This window comes from Colobus angolensis, unplaced genomic scaffold (genome assembly GCF_000951035.1).
Source record: "Colobus angolensis palliatus isolate OR3802 unplaced genomic scaffold, Cang.pa_1.0 Scaffold3, whole genome shotgun sequence".
NCBI classification, from domain to species: domain Eukaryota; kingdom Metazoa; phylum Chordata; class Mammalia; order Primates; family Cercopithecidae; genus Colobus; species Colobus angolensis.
In genome coordinates this window covers 14,908,009-14,921,146 of record NW_012116265.1, presented here as the reverse complement: position 1 = coordinate 14,921,146, position 13,138 = coordinate 14,908,009, and the positions used below count along the sequence as shown (strand labels likewise).

Here is a 13,138-nt window from a genome sequence, read left to right as displayed (position 1 = left end):
TGGGTGACTGATTGCTTATATCTGGCCCCTCCCTGTGGACACCACTCTTGCTCTTCCTTCCTTGGCACCTGGCAGGCAGGGAAGGCTTAAAAAAAAAAAAAAAAAAAAGAGAAAGAAAAACTTTCTATCATTTACCATAATTAAAAAAAAATTAAAACAGGCAACATACAAATATGAACACACACACATCAAAAGATATGCCAAGACTTAGGTGGACTTTTTTTAAGCAAAAAGTCTGGCTGCTACCAAACGTAGATTTAAAGAAAATTGCCCTTCCAACTGGGCAATTTGGAAGAACTGACTTCCAAAGTCAGTTCTTTGACTCATGTTTTTATTAAAACAAAAAAACCCACATATATAAATGTGTATGTGTATGAGTGTCTATATACACATGTACACGCACATACACACACACACACATATATATACACACACACATACACATACACATTCAGTAACAAGAACACCCCCTCAGAGCCTATCAAGAAGGCTTTGGGATAGATTTTCCTTCTCAAACCACTTACTCTTCAGGTAAAATAGCAAAGTAATTCTTCACATATTGATGTGAAATAAACAAACTGTCTGCCATCTTGAAAGCGCCAAGCCCTCACATTGGTTTAAAGACCCCATCCACTTTACATGAAATCATTTGGGTGACCCAGAAAGATGAGCCCAAGCCGGCACCTCTCAGTAGGCCAGCTTCTCATCTAATAATAAAATCTTCAGCTACACAGAAGCCGAAGACAAAACCCACTTGTTGTTTACAGTCCTTGGGATTGTTGTTTTAGGCTCACGCTTCCTCTCTCATAAGCATGCCCATACACCAGTTTCCTCTCTCTCTTTAATATGTCAGGAAGGGACATTTCTCCATCTTTGGGTGATGGTAGGTGCAGTCAGTAGCTGAAGCCATCACCTGTTCCTCCCTCTCTACCCTCCCTCCTTCCAGTCCTCACCAGGGGCATGGCCTCCTCTGTCTGGTGATCGTACCGGTTGCTCCAGGGCTGTTTGCTCCCACTTTTCTGTTGCGGTTGACGACACATGACAAACCTAACCGCACGAAACCAAACCCAGATTTTTCTCAAGAGATGTTCTTCTCGGGAACAAATAAGCATTCTGCCTCCTTCCTTGGGATAACTGGGTGCTATAAATCACTCCTCTTCAGATTTCACTTAGCTTCATTCTCCCCTTTATTCTTGCTCCTTTAAAATGATTCACTTTGGGGAATTCAAATGGTGGCATCATCCTTCACAAGTCCTCTAAAAACTATTGGGTCAACCTTAAGCAGATGAGTACTTTGTGACTATATTTTCCCCTCTACCTTTCTTCCTTTAAAAAAAAAAAATCATTTTGCTTCTACCTTTTAGGGTACAACAGTAAACAAATCCTTATTGGAATTTCCACCGTGGTAAACCAACCTTAGGCTGAACTGGGCAGCTTGGTAACAACTAACCTGAGACCTTTCTCTGACCTTTTCTGCCCAGTCCTCTATTACTGCCCACTGATTCTACTCAAGGACTTCTATGTTGTGTGTCCATGACTCCCAAGCAGAGATTGATACAATGACAGATATGCTGATCTCTGGCACAGAATGCCTTGTCTGATTACTAGCTCTGGCCAGTTGGTCACTCTTTTCTTCCCTCCCTTTCCCATTTAAAAAAGTGAAACCAAAACCCAAAAATTTTCTCTCCTCAAGATGCAGAATCACAGAGTGAAATACTCAAGATGTCAAAGGTGCCGAGACTTCCTCCACACGTGCCTGTCTTGCCTTCTCCCTGAATGCTGAGGGCACTTGATTCAGTCTGAGCATTCAGGCAGGAAGACAGAGATGGGCTGCGTGAGGGGTTTGATCTGGGAGCCTTTGAATCACTAGCAATCAGAGAACCCAATTCATTGTGATAACGTCATACAACTCCTTTGACCCTACACCCGACCCCACCTCTCTAAAATCTGGGATGGGTGTTTGTGCGGTTAGCTGTTTGCAAGTGGCCATTTTATGACAGGAAATGACCAGGTGGTGTTAACCCTTTCCTTACCTCTAAGGAAGATGGCAAGTCTGCCTATGCAAATTTCTATAGCGTTTGGGGCCCAACCTAAGGGGAGGGTGGAGGGAGTTTGTTTTTAGATAAAGAGAAAGGGTTAAATACTTCACTGAGAAACTTCATGGGCAGAGTTTTAAAATGATACGGTGAGTCAGACTGGTGATATATCTTTGGAATACTAATACAAAAATTGTGTTAATGCAACTTTAAAAATGAATTTTAAGAAAATAAATTATAGGGGAAAATTGAATATAACCTGCATTTGGTGGGGGAATTATTGCCTAATTTTCCAAGTTTAACAAAATTAATATTTCGAAGTCCAGGTTTGAAATCCTTTATATAAATGAATAGCTTTTTTTGAAAAAAAAAAAAAAAAAGAAAAGAAAACATGCTTGGTGTCTACTGTGGATATATATGTATACCAGTATATATCTCTATACATATGTGTATATATATGTGTGTGTGTGTATATATATATGTATCCAACTTTACTAATATACTGTACATATACACCCACCCTTAAACTTGTACATACTGTATATATATAAAATGGCCACATTTCTTACGTGTGTCTGTCCCCGGAAGGGTGGACTGATTGTTTTTGGATGTCTGCAGCTGTTACCTTGAAGGATGCAATTTCATCTTTCATTTATTTTTCCCCATCTAGACTGTATCAGGATAAACTGTAACTCCAGTAAGTTTTCCCTCAAGTTTCATTTTGTTCTTAAAAAAAAAAAAAAAAACTGACTTTATTTTGTTTACTGTTTTATGAGCTGTTTTTTATTTGAATTATTTTTTCTTTTAACAATGGAGTTGGGGGGATCTAGGGCTAAGAAAATGGGGGGCTGGGTGAGGGTGAAGAGCTGAGTATGGTTTGGGGTGTGGTTTCTGAAGTGAGGGCGGGTCCTCTCTTCTTTCCTTGCATTTGCTCTATATGAAGAAAAGAAAGCAAGGGTACATGAATAATGAAATAATGAAAAATCAAGTTGAAATGGTGATTTACTCTTTTGGGGAGGTAACTCTGAGAGTGAACAAAAAGCTTTAGGGCAACCAGTATGCACTTCTCCACTACCAAACACTTAGAAAATAAAAGCACGGTTCTTGACCCACAGGTGGCTGCCAACTCTGACATTTCTTTCCTGGTATTTATCGCTGTTGGGAACTTCTAGCAGGGTGGGCAGATCACTGCTATTGGTGACAAGGCAACACTTTAACCAAAGACTTGAGACACACTCTATCTCTGCAAAATGAAGAATTGCAGTATTATTTTCACCTTATGGTATTCAGATACCCTAGTTCTTAAACAAGGGTCCTAACAAGGCACAGGATAAAAACTACTCATGTATTTTTTCCTCTTCCTTAGAAGTAAACATTAACTTGAGTCAACATAGAAGGGGAATATGAAGATAAATAGGAAGAATAGGCACAAGAGAAAGAATAGGCCTAGATGATGAAAGGAAAAAAAGAAGAAATGTGCTTTGAGTACTATAGCATATTATATTAAGCTTATTAATACTAACTACTTTAACAAGCAATCCCAACATTATAATGGCTCAACAAAAGAAGGGTTTATTTCTTGTTCAGTCCAAGTCCAGTGCTAATTGGGCCATTTTCCCAGACAGCTCTCTTCAAAGAGGTAATTCAGAGATCTAGGATCCTTCCATGAGATGGGTCCACCACCTTGGAGTTCTTTAGTTCTGGCTGTATCCATAGGGAAGAGAGAGATAGAGAGACCTTGGGTGGTTGTGCAGTAGGTTTTATTGCCTTGCCTGGAAGTAACAAACATCACTTCTATCTATATTTTGTTTGCTAGACATGACTCCATCCTACATGCAAAGGAAGTTGGGAAATGTAGTTGGCTAGTGCACCCAGAAGAAGAAACACTGGATTAGTTGAATATCTAGCACATGTGATTCTCCATAGTATCTTATCATTTTTAAAATTCTTTCCTCAATAGGGTCTTTCTGTAGGAACAAAAAGGAGAAATCCAACTTTTATATTTGGTTTACTTGTTGATTCCATCCTAGTAAGTCTTTTATAGGTGCTAAACTTATTTCTTGGTGGAAGATATAGGCGTGACAAACTAATACAGCCCAATTCTACTTTTTGGGGGCCAAATATTCCATCTAAGTTAACACAAAAAGAAGAAATTTAAAATAACGACAGAAGCAACTGCTTACTAAATAGAGTGCTTTTCCTTGTCTTGGCATCTCTTACAGTTATTTTAAGCAATGCCCTATTTTCTGTGTTTAAATATTTCTAATTAGCCAGAAATTTGCCTGATATTTAGATCATTAAGAGCCTAATTGAAACATCCTTTCTCTCCAAAGCCTGGAGTTTTCTGTTTCTGTTTTTTTGGTTTGTTTGTTTTTTTAAAGCAATTTTATTGAGATATAATTTTCATACCACTACATTTACCCATCATAAACCTACAGTTCAAAGACTATCATTAAACTTATAAAGTTGTCCAAACATCACCACAACCACATTTTAGAACATTTCCATCATCCCTAAGATTTCCTTTCTGCTCATTTGTAGCTAATCCCTGCTCCTACCCATGATCCTAGGTAACTATTGGTGTGCTCTGTTCCAATAAATGTGCCTTTTTTGGACATTTCATGTCAATGGAATTAGATAAATTGTTATATAGTCATTTGTGTCTTCTTTAAACATTTTTAATAGCATTTCTATGGAAATATTTTCTCTTTTCCTTTTGCATTGGTTTTCAGAAGCAAATAAGGTGGAAACTCAGCATAAAGGTGGAAAGCCTTGTATCCAAAGCTGCATCTAGCATCTTCTAGCTTCAGAGACTTATTTGGAGAACAGGGAACTGAGGCAGTTATTTAATCAGGATGTCAGGATTTGCTTTTGATGCTCTATCCACACTTTCTCAGGAAGTCAATCCCATATATTTCACATGATCAGCCACGGAAAGTCATCATAAGACAACTTCCAGGATTATCTCTGTTGGGAAGACAGTGACACAGACGACAGACAGCAGGTTTTCTTAATCTGATAAAATATTTTCTATTTACATCCACGAAAAACAGCATTGAGAGGAAAATATGTCAGCAAAGTTATATTCCCAGCTTTGATCACAAAGTATAGAAAGAATATACCTGATTTCAATTCAATACTTACATAAACAATCAAGATTAGATTTTGGAAATTATTTTTGAGATTTTCACAATAAACCTTTAATGTACTAAGACCATTAATTTTGTTGGAAATTTAATATCAGAGAAATAATACAGTGCTCCCTGGTTGAACAGTGTTTGACTAGAAAAAACAAATGCACGTGGGTCTTTTAAACTAATCTAACACCTTTAGAGCTAAACAGTGTAACCATGTATCTAGGGTTAGGTAGAGTCACAAAGTTAATATAGTACATTTTTTTCTGAAGCTAATTTTAATTGTTAATATGGAGTAAAAGTTTAAATTGAAACCAAACTGATATATTATGCAGAAGAATACAAATAAGCACAAATCTTTAAGGAAAAAACCATAAGAATTCAAAGACATTTCATTTTTTGTGTGTGTATCTTCTCCATTTCATCCCTGGTATTATTGGCATTTGAGTGGAAAAGTTTGAGAAGACTATGCAATTAAGTTTGGAGAGAAAGGGTATACATGATTCAAACTTCTAAGCCCTTCGTCTTATTGACTCCATGCCAGATTTCATAGCTTGACCTGTTACAGGATCTCAAGTTCTCTCTATGATAGGTGTGCAGGTCCTTACTCTTACCTGATTTTCAATCATGAGAGTATTTGCACCCTGGGTTTGAGAGGGAGGAGGCTTTCCCTCAGGCTTACCTCTTGCTGTTATTTCAATAGAAGTCATAGGGTACCTTGCTTAATTTTCAAAACAGAACTTCTTTTTTTCCCCTTGAAGGGAAATATTGAATTAAATTTGAATCAAGGTGGATTATAACTTTGTGAACTTTTCCAGTCATTCTTTTTTAGAATGCCTGTCCTCTGAAAAGTCACTTGGGTAAAATGCTGAATGACATCGGCTATTTTTTTTCCTGTTCATCTGCCATAAAATGTTGTTTGTTCTGGGAAATGGCTATTTCCAAGGCATTCTGTGATACTCTTTAATGGAGACAAGAGCATGAAAAAGAAGGATGATCTTCCAGTATCAAGAGAAAACAATGGGCCATGAGAGAGAATGGTGATCTTGAGGAAAAAAAAAAGCAGTTTTCTTCTAGCCTTCTTCCTTTTGACTTCACTTCCTGGCCCTTTTGTCAGAGACTATGTCCCAGTTCCATGCCAAGTATTTCCTACCAAGAAGCAAAAACAATTTTCTAATCAGCTGTTCTTTCTCCCTTTCTTAACTTCTCTTTTTTTAATACTTTGTCTTTTCTCATATCTATGATATATTCATTATTATTCATTGTAAATCCTACTACCCCTGCTTTCCAAATCCTCCAAGAATACCACACCATAAATTCCTCTCTAGTTACTCTCAATAAACATATATTAGAAAATGTGCAAATCAAGGTCTTTGGATGAATCAAGTTCATTGCTGAATTTTATTCATCTGGCAGGAATGTATTTAAAGACACTTAATAAATATAGTTCTAGCTTAGAATTTATTTTTAAATTGCAAAAGAACAACAGAGTTGGCAGCCATCATGGTGAACTGAACTCCAGGGTGACCTGGAACACTACTAAAGAAAACAGGGCTGGCTGGGTATGGGGGCTCACACCTGTAATCCCAGCACTTTGGGAGGCCGAGGCGGGTGGATCACCTGAGGTCAGGAGTTCGAGACCATCCTGGCCAACATGGTGAAACCCTGTCTCTATTAAAAATATGAAAACTAGCCGGGTGTGGTGGTGCACACCTGTAGTCCTAGCTACTCAGGAGGCTGAGGCAGGAGAATCGCTTGAACCAGGGAGGCAGAGGTTGCAGTGTGCCGAGATTGCACCACTGCACTCCAGCCTGGTGACCGAGCGAGACTTCATCTCAAAAAAACAAAAACAAAAACAGAAAGAACCAGGGCTGTTTTCTGGGGAATTTCTGGAGGAAATGACCCTTTCCTATGGCTCTAGTTCCATAAGGCTGGCAGTAACCTAAGAGACATGCAGTTTTGAAAACAGGTATGAACTTCTCATTGGTGTCATGAGTGCGCAAGTGAAAGTATAGAAAATGACTTTTTGTCTTTGACCTTGTCTGATTGTGCCTCTGCCCTGTGCTTTCCTAGTCACCAATTTATTCTATCTCTTTCAAGCCATGTGTGGTATGAATGAATATAGAGAACTAATAATAATTAAATATATGTATAGCCTGAATGAATATAGTAAACACATATTAATGAATTTCAACTTTTTCTTTCTTTTTCTATCTCTCTTTCCTCTCAAACGCTAATTCTTCTGTGTCGTGGCCATCTTCATTATCTTTCTAAAATGGAGTGTATATGTGGCATGGGAATTGTGAGTTTGTGTATATGCCTGATCATTTAGGTATATGTAACAATGCCTCTCTCACTAATTACTTTGAACCTGAAGACTCACTAATTTATCTGTGACAAGGTTTATTTTTTCTTCTTAGACACAGAGGAGAAAGGAAATAGACTGCTGTACAAAAAATATTGATCTTAAGACACTCAAGTGCCACAATAGGTTATCTGTGTCAGAGAATAGCTTTGATGATCTTGTCTATTCCCTATATATGCTGATATCTTTGATTCATCATAGAGGTGCACAGTAATCTCAGAGATGTATAAAAATAATATCACAAGAATATGATATCTGAACATTTTATCTCCCAGTGCTACTGGTGTTTGAGTATTTCTCCTCTTGGACTTGCTTGGATAATTTTTTTTTTTTTTTTTTTTTCCGCCTTTTCCCTTAGCTTCTCTGCCTTGAGTTTCTAAGCAGACTCCATTTCCAGTGCTTTGGAAAAGTCAACAGTATGTGGGTGGTTATTGCTTAATTTAGGCCTAGTTTAGTGAGCTGCAGTTTGTTATACTGGACTTCATGGTTTTCTTCTCTTTTACTCTGTCTTTCCTCTCCATGGTACCAGAATATGTTATTTCATCTTTAGGAATGGTTTATCTGAGAATCTTAGAGCTGAATTGTTTAGCTCGTTCCTTTAACTCAGAAACTCTTGCCTCAGACCAGTAAGGAGGGCTGACTTCTTCACTATTAAAAGCCATTCTCAAAGGAAATTGTAGAACCCTCTTTGGTATCCATTTTAAAAGTCAAGTAATCATTACTGTCAGCTGTTTACCTGGAGATGCCACTTATTAGAATCTCAGCAAAGATAGAAAAGCAAGAGCCTATGTATAATAAAGTATTCTCTGTCAACCTATAAGCAAGCTATAAGCATTACACTTGAGAGTTTCTATCTTCATAACGCATATTTTTGCTTCTTTTGGTATGTTTTACATTTCTTGTAACACATAGAACACTTCAAGTGTAAGAATATTTATAGTACCAATAACAGCCAGATTTTAGTATGATAGTGGGATGCTTCCTAAAGAGATAACATTAAACATTTCTTAGTAAATATTAATTCAGATTGGTTTTATTTTAAAATAGTTAACAAGATTATACTTGGAACAAAAGGCAAAATAGTAAAAAATTCTTCCCATTCATCATAGTCCTCAGACTCCTTTTCCCAAAGGCAACCAAATTTATCAGGGATTTTTGTATCTTCTTTCAGGAATAGCCTATGAGTGAGTATACAACATATAATTATATCCACATTCTTCTCCTCTTTCTTCTCCTTGTCTTTCTGTTCCTCATCCTTCTTGACACAAATACCAACATATTTTTCCACATCTTACTTATTTTTCCACTTAAAATGTCTGAGAGACTATTCCATGTAAGAATATACAGGTTTGTTTTATTCCTTCTAATGGCCACATAACATTTCATTTTAGGAGAATACTATATTTTAGTAAATCAGCACCCTATATTTAAATTTTTCTCAACTTTTTCCTATTAAAAATGTAAGAAGTATATACTTTTGTTCATTAGTTAATGCATACATGTATAAGAAGGTCTATTGGATAAATTCCTAAAAGTAGAATTGCTGAGTCAAAAGACAAGTGGATTACAAATATTGATATGTATTACCAAATTGTACTCCAAAGAGGTTTTATAAAGTTATATTTCTACCAGCAATATATGTGTTTGCTTCTTCTCACTCTTGCAACATGTATCATATTATCAAACTGTATTTTCATTTTCTTAAGATAGCTCTTAGAAATGTTGCTGTCAGATATTTATTTCCCATAGATCTTTTCCTTCCATCCTTTTACATCTTCAAATACACTTAGGGATCATTGTCATTCATGACTTTGTTGACCACTTATACTAGAAATCTTTTAATAGCAATCTGCTGTAGCAGCATTTCATATGTTAACCTCGTTTTAATAAACAGGGGTATTGTAGAAAAGTAGCAATACATTATAGTAATTTTGTGTGGTTTATCTCCAATATTATTATTGATCTGTATTGAGATTTCAGCACAGACAGGCATTTAGTGCAATTACAAAGAGCAAGGAGGGCACTGGAGCCAAATAGGCTGGGTTCGACTCTTGTCTACGCCACAAATGAGCTACATGTCTTTGACAAGTTACTTCAACTCCTAGTTTCCTCAACTGTAAATTTCATATGAAATTTAGAAAGAATAAAGTGAATGGGATCTAGCACCAAATTAAAAAGTAAATGTGATGTGAACTAGAGGCATTAAATTACAGATAAGTGGCTTCCAAAAGAGAGTATACTTTGTCTCGTCAAAGGGAGAAGCAGAGGAAACAGCAAAAGAGGAGAAGAAAAAGAATTTAAGTTAAAAGCACAAGCCCTCATAAGTTATGTCCTAGTCCATTTGGTGTTGCTATAATAGAATACTTGGGGCTAGGTAATTTATAAAGATAAGAGGTTTATTTGGTTCTTGATTCTGGTGGGTGAAAGGTTCAAGATTGGGCAGCTGCATTTGGCGAGGGCTTCACGCTGCTTCCACTCATGGAGGAAGACAGAAGGGGAGCTGGTATGTGCGAAAAGATCACATGGTGACATTTTTTTGTTTTGATTTGCCCTCTTTCATCTGACCACTTGCTTGGAGCCTTGCAAGCTGTGTTTCTGCTCCCCTTAAAAGGCTGATATTTCAGGGACTGCAATTTTGAGTAAAAATACTATTTCTGTTTTCCTTCTACCTTTCAAAGATTTCTTTATGTATGCCAATCCATTTTATGTGTCTAATTGCTGTAGTCAGATATACAAGGTGACAAAGTCATGCAGTACAGTTGGTCCTTTATAACTGCTGGTTCTGCATCTGCAGATTCAACCAACAAAAAAATTGAAAATAATTTTCAAAAACAATAAAAAATAACAATAGAAAATAATACAAATAAAATACGTATAACAGCCATTTGCATAGCATGTACATTGTGTCAAATATTATAAGTAATTTAGAGATGATTTAGAGTCTAGGAGGATGTACACAGTTTATATGCACATACTACAGGACACCATTTTATATAAGGAACTTAAGCATCTACAAATTTTGGTATTCTCAAGGGTCCTGGAACTAATTTCTCATGGACACCAAATTAGGATCGTATTAGTTTTAGGCACAGTTTATATTTTGAAAATTAGTAGGTATTAGAGTACATTTAAATGGAAACTGGGCCTGAGAAATCCCTGAGCAGAGCAAAGCCAGTTAGGCCTCGTGAATGACCCTAACCTTGCTTGATTTGCAAATAAGAGCAAAAGTTAATTTGAGCTACAACTCATAAATACCTATATTCAGAGAAAACAGAATGTAAGCTCAACCAATCAGAAGCAGCCAACAAATTTATAATTATATAACTAGGTACTTTCCAATGGGATAGGCCAAATAAGGCAACAGTGTAACTGTAATCAATCAAATATTTTCTTTGCTTTACTCCCCTATTTGTCCTATAAAAGCCTGCTCTTTGCACTCCCTCAGTGGAGCTCCTGATCCACTTTTGATTTAGAGCTTCCCTGTCCAATTCATGAATCACTATTTGTTCAATAAGGTCTTTAAAGTTTTTATTGTGCCTCTGTATCTTTTGAACGTTTGACCTCTATGTGGTATAGGATGTACAGTGACTATTTGGTAAGCTAATATTATTAACGTAAATTCTTTATTCTTGTTTGGTAACAAGGTAAATGTGTTAATGGATGCATTTCGCTTTCGTTATGCCTGATGTATATAACAAGTACATATATACACATATCTAAATTACAGTTGTTTTTATGCATATCATAAAAGATAATATTATAATGTGAATTCTGGAGTTTCCCGAATAATTAGCCCCAAAATAGAAGTCAGTTTACTGATTCAAAGCATCTCAGGAAACACAGTTTTCAATTTTAGAACCCATTTTGGGAAGAAAACTTTACAGACCAGGAGATGTTACTTCTAAAAAAAACAAATTGAGTAATTTTCTGGCTGTTCTGTTGACTTACTAGAATCACATAACTTTTTAATTCTGAGTTTATTAGAAGTTAGGGAAATAAAACTAAGAAGATTTTATACATTTCCTTCTCCAAATTAAGCTGTTTCAGAGGAAATCTGACTACGTAATATCTGTTCACAAAATCATTGTCATCCCCAAGCCTGTGCCAGCCCTCTGTCAGCAGCACTGTCCTCAGTGATTCCTGGAAGGGACCCTGTTGAACGATGAAAACAAGAGAGAGGCTATCAAGGGGTGCAAGTAAGAGGTGCAGTGTTGAGTTATAATAATCTCAGTGTCCTTGCTTCATGGCTGAAAGTATATTTCAGCAGAAAAGTATTAAAATGTGTATGTGTCCCAGAAAAGGGCAAAATGTAATGGAGATCATGTCCTGTAAAGCAAAATATTTGGATGGTTACGAACTCAGGATCCTCCAATAGGCCTGCTGGGGCACATTTTTTCATATCAATATATCACAAATGGGGAAACCACGGCTCGTGGACACAGAGTGCTTAACATAAAATCTCAAGGTGATGAATGGCAGGCATGAGTCTTTATAAATTTAGTTTTAGAATTCTTCATCATATGAGTACTTTTTTGTCCCCTAAATCAAGCTGTCTCTTAATTATTGACACAGGACTTTGTTTTTAAAGGATTAATGGGGTAAAAAACTGGGGGGTCACTACAAAGGTACCAAATTACAAAGAATATTTTTACCTAAACCGATGAATAGGAATGGAATGAAATTTTATTTCTGAAATCCAGGAGATGACAGAGAAATGAAATTGGTGTTATCCACAAGTGTGGGCAGGATAAAATCTAAAGCAATAAACAGAGGGTTGCTCCTCTGTTCAAGTATAATAATAAGTAATATTTGAAACACAAAAGCGAGAGAGAGGAAGACCTGCTTATTTCCTGGGAGGGGTTTCCTGTGGTGGGAGGCACTTTCCTTCCTTTCCTCCCCAGAATCGAGGGGAAGGAACTGCCCCACGGACCAGAGTGACAATGCCCATAGGACTGAAGGCGTAAGAGCAGCAGAGACGGAATGCGCTGCTTGTTTGGTAACAAGATAAATGTGTTAATGGATGTATTTCCAACAGCAAATGTATGTCAGATAGAAAGACAAAGGGAAGGGGCACAAAGAAGTATTCACAATGGAGCAACACATACATAGTATGTTGTATAACTCTCGAAAAATTCTGTACCTTTTCCATTTCACAGAGAAAAGAGAACACAAAGGAAGATGGATTAAAAAATATGATGTAGCCACTGGGCCGATTATCTCTGGCTAGAGAAGGATTACCATTTCCTTACAAAAAGAAATTGATAATTGAAATTAAACTCAGATTGCCTAGGTATACCTGCCTAGTTGGAATGTTTAGCTTAACTGCTTGGTTTACTTACTGTTATTGACAAGCAAACTCCCTTTTACTAATAGAACCAATTTACAAAACTTTCTAGTTGCCAGAAATAGAAAAGCCAGATACTGTAACACCCTGATGACTAGTTAAGTACTCAGGTACTTATCCATGACTTGGTTTATCCACCCTCCTACATATCTGATAGAAAACACAAGGAGGGCCGGGCACGGTGCCTCAAGCCTGTAATCCCAGCACTTTGGGAGGCCAAGACGGGCAGATCACAAGGTCAGGAGATCAAGACCATCCT

At 36.9% G+C, this 13,138-nt stretch overlaps 1 protein-coding gene across 2 annotated transcripts in view; it reads left to right on the top strand.

The window, feature by feature from the left end:
* The window catches only part of NRXN3 (neurexin 3), a 1,638,519-nt gene that overhangs the window by 578,497 nt on the left and 1,046,884 nt on the right, over window positions 1-13,138 (top strand). For both annotated transcript variants that reach the window (XM_011949472.1, XM_011949473.1), the window contains one exon: window positions 2,707-2,733. In XM_011949472.1, coding sequence (XP_011804862.1) covers window positions 2,707-2,733 — 27 coding nt within the window. The remainder of the gene's footprint in view (window positions 1-2,706; window positions 2,734-13,138) is intronic.